General features: G+C 40.9%; 1 protein-coding gene across 3 annotated transcripts in view; it reads right to left on the bottom strand.

Moving 5' to 3' along the window:
- Positions 1–13,367, bottom strand: part of CRADD (CASP2 and RIPK1 domain containing adaptor with death domain) — a 256,993-nt gene that overhangs the window by 105,629 nt on the left and 137,997 nt on the right. The window contains exon 3 of one of the 3 annotated variants that reach the window (XM_070052697.1): positions 6,378–6,438. The exons of the other annotated variants lie outside the window; for them this stretch is intronic. Coding sequence (XP_069908798.1) covers positions 6,378–6,438 — 61 coding nt within the window. The remainder of the gene's footprint in view (positions 1–6,377; positions 6,439–13,367) is intronic. 3 annotated transcript variants of the gene reach the window in all.

Genomic DNA, 13,367 nt, shown 5'->3' with positions numbered 1-13,367 from the left:
TTCAAGCAGCCTGTGACACAGACCTGAAGAATGGTGACAGTTGGTAGAAGTACATGACATGAATCTTGCCTTCCTCTGAAACTGTGTGAAATGTGATGAATAAGATTATCAAATCAAAGAGGTCAAGACACAAACCCAGCTCTGTCGTCTACCAGCTGTACATTCATCAGCACATCTTCACTCTAAAACTCGGGTTTCTCATCTGGAAAGTGGGATAGTACCACTTACTGCAAACAGTTGCTGTGAGAATGAAGGGGATAATGTAGGAATGAAAGTTCTATGCACAGAACCAGGCCCATGTAAGCTTCGGTAAATGTTATCTTAAAAATGAAAAGATCACACATGGAGACTGGGCTTGAATGGAGGAACTCCAATATGGGATGCAGGCGTCACAAGCAGTGCCTTAATCTGCTGGACCACAACACCCACCCTTTTAGTGCACCCTGGGAGGTAGCAGAGGATGGTTCAAGTATTTAGGTCCTGCCACCTCCTTGGGAAACCAGGATGGTGTTCCTGGCTACTGGCCCAGTGCCAGATGTTGTAGGCAAGCAGAGAGTGAATCAGCCAGTGAAAGATCTGTCCCTCTTTCTCTCTGCCACTCTGTCTTTCAAATAAAATAAATAGACTTTTAAAAATGAAAAGAGTATCTTTGGATTCTTCTTCCCTCGCTGTGGTGTTTTTTTCTTGTTATACTATGACTGTATTAAGTGGACTGTCTGCTTTTGATGGAGCCTTAGACGCTTGAGATGGGTGTGGCCTGAGAGCTCTGTTTGGTTCCTCAGGGTTAATATCTCCACAATGCCAAGCAACAAATGCAGAAACCGAGGAAACAAGAACAAGGAAGACATTATGGCACCCCCAAATGAACAAGACACCCCAAGCCAAGATTATGAAGATGATGAGATGGAAGAAATGCAAGATACTGAATTCAAAAAATTCATCATAAGAACAATCAGAAGTTTTCAAAAACAAATGCTTGAGCTACAGAAATCCTTACTGGACAGCATAGATAATCTCCTTCGAGAAAATGAAATCTTAAGGAGGAATCAAAATGAAATGCAGAAACTAGTAGAACAGGAAAGTGTGATAGTGAAGAGAAATCAAAATGAAATGAAGAACTCAACAGATCAAATGACAAACACATTAGAGAGCCTTAAAAACAGAGTCAGTCAAACAGAAGAGAGTATATCGGACTTAGAAGACAGAACACAGGAAAGTTAACAGTCAAACCAAAGAAAAGAAGAAGAAATTATAGAAATCTAAAAAATATTGTTGGGAATCTACAGGATACTATTAAAAAACCCAACATTCGGGTTCTAGGAGTTCCTGAAGGCATGGAGAGAGAGAAAGGATTAGAAGGCCTTTTTAGTGAGATACTAGCAGAGAACTTTCCGGGTTTGGAGAAGGAGAGACATCCTAATACAGGAAGCTCATAGAATCCCTAGTAAACATGACCAAAAGAGATCCTCACCACGACACATTGTAATCAAACTCACCACAGTGAAACATAAAGAAAAGATCCTAAAATGTGCAAGAGAGAAACGTCAGATTACTCTCAGAGGATCTCCAATTAGACTCACAGCAGACTTCTCATCAGAAACCCTAAAGGCTAGAAGGGAATGGCGAGACATAGCCCAGGTACTAAGAGAGAAAAACTGCCAGTCCAGAATATTATATCCTGCGAAGCTCTCATTTGTGAATGAAGGTGAAATAAAGACCTTTCATAGCAAACAGAAATTGAAGAATTTGTCGCCACTCGTCCAGCCCTGCAAAAGATGCTTAAAGATGTGTTATACACAGAAACACAGTCATCAACATGAAAGAAGGTAAAGGAAGGGATCCTCACAGCAAAAAATCACAGGAAGTTCAAAGCATAGATTAGAAAATATCTTAGGCAAATGGCAGGACAAAGTTTCTACTTATTAATAGTCACATTGAACGTTAATGGCCTCAAATGTCCAGTTAAAAGACACAGATTGGCTGATTGGGTAAAGGAACAAAACCCATCTATTTGCTGCTTACAAGAAACACATCTTTCCAACAAAGATGCATACAAAATGAAAGGGAAAAACTGGAAAAAGATATACCATGCCAACAGAAATGATACAAGAGTGGGCGTAGCCATCTTAATATCAGACAACATAAACTTTAACACAAAAACTGTGAAGAGAGACAAAGAGGGGCACTATATAATGATTAAGGGATCAATTCAACAGGAAGATATAACAATTATCAATGTATATGCACCTAACTACAGGGCACCGGTTTATTTAAAAGATTTGTTAAGGGACTTAAAGGGAGACTTAGACCCCAATACAATAGTACTGGGGGACTTCAATACTCCACTCTCAGAAATAGACAGATCAACCGGACAGAAGACCAACAAGGATACAGTAGATTTAAACGACACTATAGCCCAAATGGATCTAACAGATATATACAGAACTTTTCATCCTACACATTTACATTCTTCTCAGCAGTACATGGAACCTACTCTAGGATTGACCACATACATACTAGACCATAAAGCAAGTCTCAGCAAATTCAAAAGAATTAGAATCATACCATGCAGATTCTCAGACCATAGAGGAATGAAGTTGGAAATTAGCAACTCAGGAATCCCTAGAGCATATAGAAACATGGAGATTGAACAACATGCTCCTGAATGAACAATGGGTCATAGAAGAAATCAAAAGAGAAATCAAAAACTTTCTGGAAGTAAATGAGGATAACAGCACAACATACCAAAACTTATGGGATACAGCAAAAGCAGTGTTAAGCGGAAAGTTTATAACAATAGGTGCCTACATCAAGAAATTGGAAAGGGACCAAATAAATGAGCTTTCAATTCATCGCAAGGATCTAGAAAATCTGCAGCAAACCAGACCCAAATCTAGTCGGAGAAGAGAAATAATTAAAATCAGAGAGGAAATCAATAGGATTGAATAAAAAAAATTACAAAAAATCAGCCAAACGAGGAGCTGGTTTTTTGAAAAAATAAACAAAATTGACACCCCACTGGCCCAACTAAATAAAAAAAGAAAAGACCCAAATCAATAAATCAGAGATGAAAAAGGAAACGTAACAACAGACACCACAGAAATAAAAAGAATCATCAGATTTTACTACAAGGACTTGTATGCCAGCAAACAGGGAAATCTATCAGAAATGGATAGATTCCTGGACACATGCAACCTACGTAAATTGAACCAGGAAGACATCGAAAACCTAAACAGACCCATAACTGAGACAGAAATTGAAATGGTAATAAAGGCCCTCCCAACAAAGAAAAGCCCAGGACCAGATGGATTCACTGCTGAATTCTACCAAACATTTAAAGAAGAACTAACTCCAATTCTTCTCAAATTATTCATAAAAATCTAAAAAGAGGGAATCCTCCCAAATTCTTTCTATTAAGCCAGCACCACCTTAATTCCTAAGCCAGAAAAAGATGCAGCATTGAAAGAGAATTACAGACCAATATCCCTGATGAACACAGACGCAAAAATCCTCAATAAAATTCTGGCTAATAGAATGCAACAACACATCAGAAAGATCATCCACCCAGACCAAGTGGAATTTATCCCTGGTATGCAGGGATAGTTCAATGTTCACAAAACAATCAACGTGATACACCACATTAACAGACTGCAGAAGAAAAACCATATGATTATCTCAATAGACACCGAGAAAGCATTTGATAAAATACAACACCCTTTCATGATGAAAACTCTAAGCAAATTGGGTATGGAAGGAACATTCCTCAATACAATCAAAGCAATTTATGAAAAACCCACGGCCAACATCCTATTGAATGGGGAAAAGTTGGAAGCATTTCTACTGAGATCTGGTACCAGACAGGGATGCCCACTCTCACCACTGCTATTCAATATAGTTCTGGAAGTTCTAGACAGAGCTATTAGGCAAGAAAAAGAAATTAAAGGGATACAAATTGGGAAGGAAGAACGCAAACTATCCCTCTTTGCAGATGATATGATTCTATATTTAGGCGATCCAAAGAACTCTACTAAGAGACTATTGGAACTCTTCTATAGAAGAGTTTGGCAAAGTAGCAAGATATAAAATCAATGCACAAAAATCAACAGCCTTTGTATACACAGGCAATGCCACGGCTGAGAAAGAACTTCTAAGATCAATCCCATTCACAATAGCTACAAAAACAATCAAATACCTTGGAATAAACTTAACCAAGGACATTAAAGATCTCTACGATGAAAATTACAAAACCTTAAAGAAAGAAATAGAAGAGGATACCAAGAAATGGAAAAATCTTCCATGCTCATGGATTGGAAGAATCAATATCATCAAAATGGCCATTCTCCCAAAAGCAATTTATACATTCAATGCCATACCAATCAAAATACCGAAGATCTTCTTCTCAGATCTGGAAAAAATGATGCTGAAATTCATATGGAGACACAGGAGACCTCGAATAGCTAAAGCAATCTTGTACAACAAAAACAAAGCCGGAGGCATCACAATACCAGATTTCAGGACACACAACAGGGAAGTTGTTATCAAAACAGCATGGTACTGGTACAGAAACAGATGGATAGACCAATGGAACAGAATAGAAACACCAGAAATCAATTCAAACTTCTACAGCCAACTTATATTTGATCAAGGATCCAAAACCAATCCCTGGAGTAAGGACAGTCTGTTCAATAAATGGTGCTGGGAAAACTGGATTTCCACATGCAGAATCATGAAGCAAGACTCCTACCTTTCACCTTACACAAAAATCCACTCAACATGGATTAAAGACTTAAATCTATGACCCAACACCATCAAATTATTAGAGAGCATTGGAAAAACCCTGCAAGATATAGGTACCGGCAAAGACTTCTTGGAAAATACCCCAGAAGCACAGGCAGTCAAAGCCAAAATTAACATTTGGGATTGCATCAAATTGAGAAGTTTCTGTACTTCAAAAGAAACAGTCAGGAAAGTGAAGAGGCAACCGACAGAATGAGAAAAAATATTTGCAAACTATGCAGCAGATAAAGGGCTGATAACCAGAATCTACAAAGAAATCAAGAAACTCCAGAACATCAAAACAACCCACTTAAGAGATGGGCCAAGGACCTCAATAGACATTTTTCAAAAGAGGAAATCCACAATTATTCTTAGGTGTTTAAATTTAACTGAAAAGTGATCCCTGTTAAATATAAGAGTGGGAATAAGAGAGGGAGGAGATGTACAATTTGGGACATGCTCAATCGGACTTGCCCCAAATGGTGGAGTTAGAAACGTGCCAGGGGATTCCAATACAATCCCATCAAGGTGGCATATACCAATGCCATCTCACTAGTCCCAGTGATCAATTTCAGTTCACAATTGATCACACTGATAGGTCTAAGAGTCAAAGGGATCACACAAACAAGACTAGTGTCTGCTAATACTAACTGATAGAATCAAAAAGGGAGAGAAGGATCCAACATGGGAAGTGGGATACACAGCAGATTCATAGAATGGCAAATGCCCTAAACAGCACTCTGGCCTCAGAATCAGCCCCTAAGGCATTCGGATCTGGCTGAAGAGCCCATGAGAATATTTTAGGCATGGAAAGCCACGACACTCTGGAGGAAAAAAAAAAAAAAAAAACACTAAATGAAAGATTTCTGTGAGTGAGATCCCAGTGGAAAGAATGGGTCATCAAAGAAGGAGGTACCTTTCTCTGGAGGGAGGAGAGAACTTCCACTTTGGCTATGTCCCTGTCTGAATAAGATCGAAGTCGGTGAACTCAAAAGGCTTCCATAGCCTTGGCAACTCATGAAAAGAGCCTAAGGAGATTACTGACGCCATAAACAAGAGTGTCAAATTGTTAAGTCAACAACAGGAGTCACTGTGTACTTACTCCTCATGTGGGATCTGTCCTTAATGTGTTGTCCAACGTGAAGTAATGCTATAACTAGTACTGAAACAGTATTTTACACTTTGTGTTTCTGTGTGGCTGCAAACTGATGAAATCTTTGCTTAATATATACTAAATCAATCTTCTGTATATAAAGATAAATGAAAATGAATCTTGATGTGAATGGAATGGGAGAGAGAGCGGGAGATGGGAGGGGAGCGGGAGATGGGAGGGGTGCGAGTGGGAGGGAAGTTATGGGGGGAGGAAAGCCGTTGTAATCCATAAACTGTACTTTGGAAATTTATATTTACTAAATAAAAGTTTAAAAAAAAGAAAAAAAATGAGAAGAGTATCTAAAAGGGGAAACAGAACAAATGTATACATGATATAACAAATTAAATGCAAGGCATCACAGCACAACCTACTGGCAATATGCTGAGGAAGCACAAATTGAACGTGAGGGATCTCAGGGAGACAGAATTAATCAGGAAAGGTTTCTTACATGTGAAGTGGCTCAAGGAAGTGAAGAACAGAAACCAGTACTTCAACACTTAGCTCAGTCTCTGGAAGACAAAGGATATGAATAAATCACAAATGAAGTTGGTAGGATCGTGTGCATATGGCTGGAGCTTCAGACATACAGATAAATATGAGAAAACCAGATCCTCTGTGAATGTGAAACTTAGTATTTTGGAGAGAGCACAAGCAATGGGCTTTCTGCTTAGGACAAGACAGAAGAAACAAGCCCCTTGTGGCTGGTGGGACTCAAGGGAGAAGAGAACTAGAGAAATGTAGCCAACCCCACTCTAGCTCTGCTAGAGTCCCTGACACATGGCTGTACCACTGGTTTCAAGGCATCCCCATGGGAAAGCTTCATTCCTTTCATCAGCAAATCTTCTTTTACAGAATTCCTGGCACTTGTTCTGGGCACTAGAAATAGAGGAATGAATACAACAAGTTCACTGCTCTCCTGGATCTTTCATTCTAGAAGGTTTGACTCTCTTCTTCCAATGAAGGCTAGTTGATTCCATTAACACATAAAACATCTGTCTTGAGAAGGTGTGTAGGGGTAGAGGGAGGAATGGTTAAGAGAATAAGACATGACCACCTTCACCAGGACCAAGTTCACTTTGGAGTTAATGTTAACCTTGACCAGAGGTAGAATGGGACCCAGAGAGAAGGAGTTTTGCCAGGTCAGCAGCCACAGAAAATTCCCAAAATGTCCAGAGGTGGCTGGAATGGTTCATATCTGTGGGCAATACCAAAGAAGTACATCTTTTTTTTTTTTTTTAAAGAAAGGTTGGTTTTATTCATTTGAAAGGCAGAGATACAGAAAAAGAGAAAGAGAATATGAATCTTCCATCTTCTATCTCACTCCCCAAATCCCAAATGGCTGCAACAGCTGGGGCTGTGCCAGGCCAAAGCCAGGTGCCAGGAGCTTCTTCCAGGTCTCCCACGTGGATGCAGAGGCCCAAGGACTTGGGCCATCTTCTACTGCTTTCCCAGGCACATTAGCAGGGAGCAGGAATGGAAGTGGAACAGCTGGGACTCAAACCAGCATCCACTGTGATACTGGCATCACAGGTGGTGGCTTTACTCACTACACCACAACGCTGGTGCCCCAAAGAAGTATATTTTTATGAGGGACACTGGAGAGTCATTCAGTTTTTGTTTAAACCAGGAAAAAAGGAATATCTTTAATTACGTTGAGAACATCCTTATTATATCCCCATCATTAAAAGATTGTGTATTTTCATTTATATAATCTGTAGCAAAAGACATTGTAATGAGGCAGGAGATAAGAGGTGGGGCAAAAGAGAAGATATATCATCTAAGCTGGGCCCCACAATCTATAGATCCGGTAAGAAAGACTTTGAGGAAAACAACTCTCAAAAGTAACCAGAGACTTAGGAACTTGACTGGTTTAAACTGCCAGAAACAAGTAGAATAGGCAGGCTTTTTACATTTTCCACTTCACCAGCAATCTCTCAAAAATTAGGTTCCCTCTTATCTCTATAATGTTCTGCCTTCAAATATGAGTTTGTTCCTCAGAAGGCAAGAAAATGTCTGAATATCAGTTTTGGGGCCACCACTGTGGCATAATGGGTAAAGCCACCACCTGCAGTGCTGGCAACACATATGGGCATCGGTTCAAGACCCAGCTGTTCCACTTCTTATCCAGCTCCCTGCTAAAGTGCCTGGGAAAGAAGCAGAAGATGCTTGGGCCCCTGCACCCACATAGGAGACTAGGAAGAAGTTCTTGGATCCTGGCTTTGTATCAGCCCAGCTCCAGCTGTTGTGGCCATTTGGGCAGTGTACTGGCAGATGGATGATCTCTCTGTCTCTGTCTCTCTCAACTCTGCCTTTCAAGTAAATAAATAAATCTGTAAAACAAAAAAAATCAATTTCAATCACTTTCAAAATGCTTCCAGTCATGGTTCTCAAACTATGCTTTCAAGGGTTACTGGTCAGAGTTCTTCAACCTGGACCAAGTATTTTGTTGAAGTCACACATCACAGTCTTTTACTAATTGACAGAAAAGCCAATACATAAAACAACTCAATGTAAAGTATCTGTCACCTAATTGTTTCCTCAAACATGTGACAATAATTGACTTTTTAAAAGGGGACAAAGAACAAATAAATTTTACGGAAGGAAAAGAAACTTCAGTGAATGTTATGGCACAGCCAGTTGGGCCACCATTGGGGAAGCCTATATCCCAAATTGGAGTGCCAGTTCAATTCCTGGCTACTCAGCTTCCCATCCAGCTTCTTGCTACTGCGTGCTGGGAGGCAGCAGATGATGACTCAAGTGCTTGGGACCTGCCACCCATGTGGGAGACTCAGATGGAGTCCTGGGATACTAGCTTCAGCCTGGCCCAGTCCTGTTTATTGTAGACATTTGGGGAGTGAACCAGATGGAAGATCTGTGTGTGTGTGTATATATATATGTGTGTGTCTTATTCTATCATTATGCCTTTCAGGTAGATAAAAACAAATAAATGAACATTTTTTAAGATTTATTTATTTATTTTTTTGAGAGGTAAGCTACAAAGAGAGGGAGAGACAGAGAGAAAGGTCTTCTATCCTCTTGTTCACTCCCCAAATGGCTGCAACAGCAGGAGCTGGGCTGATCTGAAGCCAGGAGCCAGGAACTTCTTCCAGGTCTCCCAAGTGGCTGCAGAGGCCCCAGCACTTGGGCCATCCTCTACTGCTTTCCCAGACCATAGCAGAGAGCTGGATCAGAGGAGGAGCAACTGCGATAGGAACTGGCACCCATGCGGGATGCTGGTACAGCACGAGGAGGCTTAGCCTACTATGCCACAGCAAGGCCCCCTAAATAAACATTTTTTAAAAGAAAGAAATAGTCCTTGTGTTTATTAGTCCAACATCTTTTTATTTTTTTTCACCAGTATGACTAGAATCCTGCTTTTTATGTTGTAAACCTCTAAAAGAAGTCCCATGACAGCACATGCAGGCAGGCGCCTGTTCAACTCCCCTCATGCCCACACAACTGCATCTTGGATAACATCTTAAGGCATAGGGAATACTGATGTTCACTGTAAGAAGTACTGCTCCAGGAATAAGATGGCCTCAAAGTAAACTTATTGGATCTGTTTCTCTGTGTATAAAATAGAGATAATAAATCTGCCCTGCTACCCAACAAAGGGCTGAAGGAATCCTCTATATTATAAGAGCAGTGGAAACAGCCAAGTGCGAAACAAATGGAAGGCATCATTATTATCATGTATTAAAATTGCATAGAAACAAAAAAGAGCAGCAGGCTTTTGGCCTCATGGTTAAAATGTCTGCATCCCCTATCAGTGTGCCTGGGTTTGAGTCCTGGCTCTGGCTTCTGATTTCAGGTTGCTGCCAATGAAGACCCTGGGAGGCAGCAGGTCATGGCTCAAGTACTTGGGTCACTGACACCCTCGTAGGAGACCTGGACTGAGTTCTAGGCTTTGGCTTCAGCCTGGCCCAGCCCTAGCTGTTCTTGGCATCTGGGAAGTGAACCAGTGGATGGAAGACTCTCATTCGTTTTTTCTTCTTTTCAAATAAATATTACAAAATAAATTAATTAATTAATTAAAAGAAAACTAATAATTTCCTCTTGCCCTCTCTCTAACTATTCAAAAAGCCCTTTATTCTTTAAAGAACAGGTAGGAAGTAAAATGATGTGCTAAAATAATGTTTGTTTTCACATATAACAAGTGTATCAAACTAAATATTAATAATTTCAAAAATATTAAAATTGTTTTGCTCTATGGAATGAGTTTATACCACATGTTGCATCTTTGATTTATAACCTTGCTCAAGATTTAAAATGTGCATTCAGCCATATCTCAACCACTTTCTTAGTGAGGAAAAAAAAAGATGGGGGAGGGGATTCAGGATTTCTGAATTTGAGAAATGTATCCCTTAAGTTCATTTCTCAATGGGGACTTTTCTTCCAAATAATTTTAAATGAATGAATGCCTTTCATTCATATGAAAGCTGGATTTGGAAAGATAATTTAATTTCCTCTTATATAAAAACTCATTAAAAATTAGGATATAAAATTAATTCTATATATTACAATGATAGTCATTCTGCTCCCTGGTGATTAAAAAAAACCTCATAATCACTGTCTCAAAGAGTTCCTCAGTTAGGAAGAAAATTGTCATAAGGATACCACAGTCAGCTCCTTTGCAAGAAGGTCAGTATCCTGTGCAATTGGAGCTGTTAATCCTCGGCTGCTTTCATGAAAAACTAAAAGCACAGAACAAAAAGGAAAAAAGAAAACCCTTGAAAGAGCATGAGGAAATGTCATGACACCTGAAACTCTGGGATGATTTTATTAAAATCCATCAGTAACAGAAAGGTCAAGAACCACCTCTCCACTCCCTTTACCAGCCCCAAGCATTCCCACCTAACCAACTGCACAAATCAGAAATCCTGAAGTTGCCCTTGAGTAATCACCTCCCACACAAGGCCCTCTTCTGTTCTGTCCCTCCAGCTATGATCACCTCTCACTGAGGTGAGTTGTTCCCTGGCCCTCAGTCTTGTCACTTCCAGCTCATTGTTCATAGAACAGCCAGAGGGATCATTCTTTTTTAAAAATTTTATTTATTTATTTATGTATTTGAAAGTCAGAGTTACACAGAGAGAGGAGAGGCAGAGAGAGAGAGAGAGGTTTTCCATCCGATGGTTCATTCCCCAATTGGCCGCAACGGCCAGAGCTGCGCCGATCCAAAGCCAGGAGCCAAGAGCTTCTTCCGGGTCTCCCACACAGGTGGAGGGGCCCAAGGAGTTGGGCTATCTTTCACTGTTTTCCCAGGCCACAGTAGAGAGCTGGATTGGAAGCAGAGCAGCCGGGTCTCGAACTGGTGCCCATATGGGATGTGGGCGGCGGCTTCACCTGCTACGCCATAGCACCAGCCCTGAGGGATCATTCTTCTTTTTCCTTTTAAGATTTATTTATTGGGACCACTGTGGAAGAGTAGGTTAATCTTCCAACTGTGGCGCCAGCATCCCATATGTGCGCTGGTTCCAGTCCTGGCTGCTCCTCTTCCGATCCAGCTCTCTGCTATGGCCTGGGAAAGCAGTGGAAGATGGCCCAAGTACTTGGGCCCCTGCACCTGCATGGGAGACCCGGAAGAAGCTCCAGGCTCCTGGCTTCAGATCAGCTCAGCTCTGTCCATTGCGGCCATTTGGGGAGTGAACCAGCGGATGGAAGACCTTTCTCTGTCTCCCTCCCACTGTCTATAACTCTACCTCTCAAATAAATAAATAAATTTTTCTAATTATTTATTTATTTATTTACTTGAAAGGCAGAGTTACAGAAAGGAGAGAAAGAGAGAGACAGAGATCTTCCATCAGCTATTCACTCGCCAAATGGCCACAACAGCCAGAATTGGATCAGGCTGAAGCCAGGAGTTTGATCTAGGTCTCCCACGTAGGTGCAGGGGCCCAAGCACTTGGACTATCTTCCCTCCTTTCTCAAGCCATTAGCAGGAAGCTGGGTCAGAAGTGCAGCAGCCAGGTCTTGAACCAGTGACCATACAGGATGCCAGCAACTGCAGGCAGCAGCTTTACCTGCTATGATGCAGTGCCAGCTCCTAGAATGATTATTCTTAAGCAAAAAACCTGATCATGTCTGATTACCTAATTAACTCCACAGAGGGGAATAAAAATCCTAAATCCACTCTGTTGTTTACAAAATCCTTTAAAATCTGAGCCATGGTAATGGTTCCAGTATCATCTTTCGAGCCTGTGCCTGCTAACCATATTGAGTTCCTGAAAAACCCCAGAACTGGTCACATACCCACTCTGTTTCAGGGTTGCAAGAGTGACAAAGCAGCTTAGACAAACAGAGCTTATTTCTCTCATTTAACAAGAAGGACAGAAGTAAGCAGCGGCAGACACGGGTGAACATCTCAGTGGATTCACAGCTCATGAATCTGCTTTTTTCAGCCTTTCCCTCAAGGTCTCCAGATGGAAGCCACAGACAACTGCATTCATAGTCTAGACACAGAGGAAGTGGGGAAGGAGATTACAAAATGGGGAGGGACTAAGAAAATAATACTAGCAAAGAATATGTTTCCTTTGGGCTAGCTACTGCTCCGTGTGCTTTATGATCATTTAATCCACTTAAGGCTTTGGGGGTGGAGCTTTACTATAGCCCTTACTCTGCAGGTAGACTTGCTCAAGGGCCCGTGACTAGTAAGAGCTCTCTCCCCAGCAGTGGCCATCAAATCACCACCCTGACACTACACCCGCCCATCTGTCATCACCAAGATGCTCTGGGAGGGACTCTGGAACTCTGTTCTGCCACTGGACTTGGGCACTGTGAATATAGCCTGGGAGCAGAGTTACACTTAGGCGCACTAGTAAAAATGTCATCTTTGCAAAAGTCAAGAAGACAATGCCTTCTCAGTTTTATTGATTTTGCCTTTAAACATGGACAATAATTCTTTATTCAAAGGAAATGCTGGGTAAAAAAAAAAGAGAATTTTTAAATATAAATCCAAAATGCTAATTAGAATCAGAAGAAGAAAAAGAACATATTTGTTTTTCATTAGACTCTCATAATTTCAGGTTCAAAAACTGACAATGGAGGCAGTCTGTCTGCATTAGGAAAAAAAAAATGCACTGCTTTGACTTTCAATCCTCTGAAATTGAGCTGTGAATCTGCCCTTTTCCTGCTAGCAGATTTTTTTTCTTAATAGTGAAGATGGAAGCTTCCACTCACTTTTTACTCTTGGGTCATCCCAAGTTTATATCAATGTCTTGGAACTTACAGCCTCAGGAGAAGAATATATCAGTGGTGATACCAGAAATGCAGAACCAAGAGCTTCAGATCCAGAGAGGCAGTGTGATAGGGCACAACAAAGTCAGGTTCAAAGTCAGCCCCACCTTCTCTCTGCTGTGTGGTCTCCAAGTTTATTTAGCCAGAGTCCCAGCTTCCTCATCTTTGAAAACAGGAAAGGCCCGCTTCTAGAGTTGTGGAAGTT

The sequence above is a fragment of the Oryctolagus cuniculus genome, chromosome 11 (genome assembly GCF_964237555.1).
Source record: "Oryctolagus cuniculus chromosome 11, mOryCun1.1, whole genome shotgun sequence".
Lineage (NCBI taxonomy): Eukaryota > Metazoa > Chordata > Mammalia > Lagomorpha > Leporidae > Oryctolagus > Oryctolagus cuniculus.
Note: the sequence above shows the minus strand (reverse complement) of the source record. Positions and strands in the feature narration are given on the sequence as shown.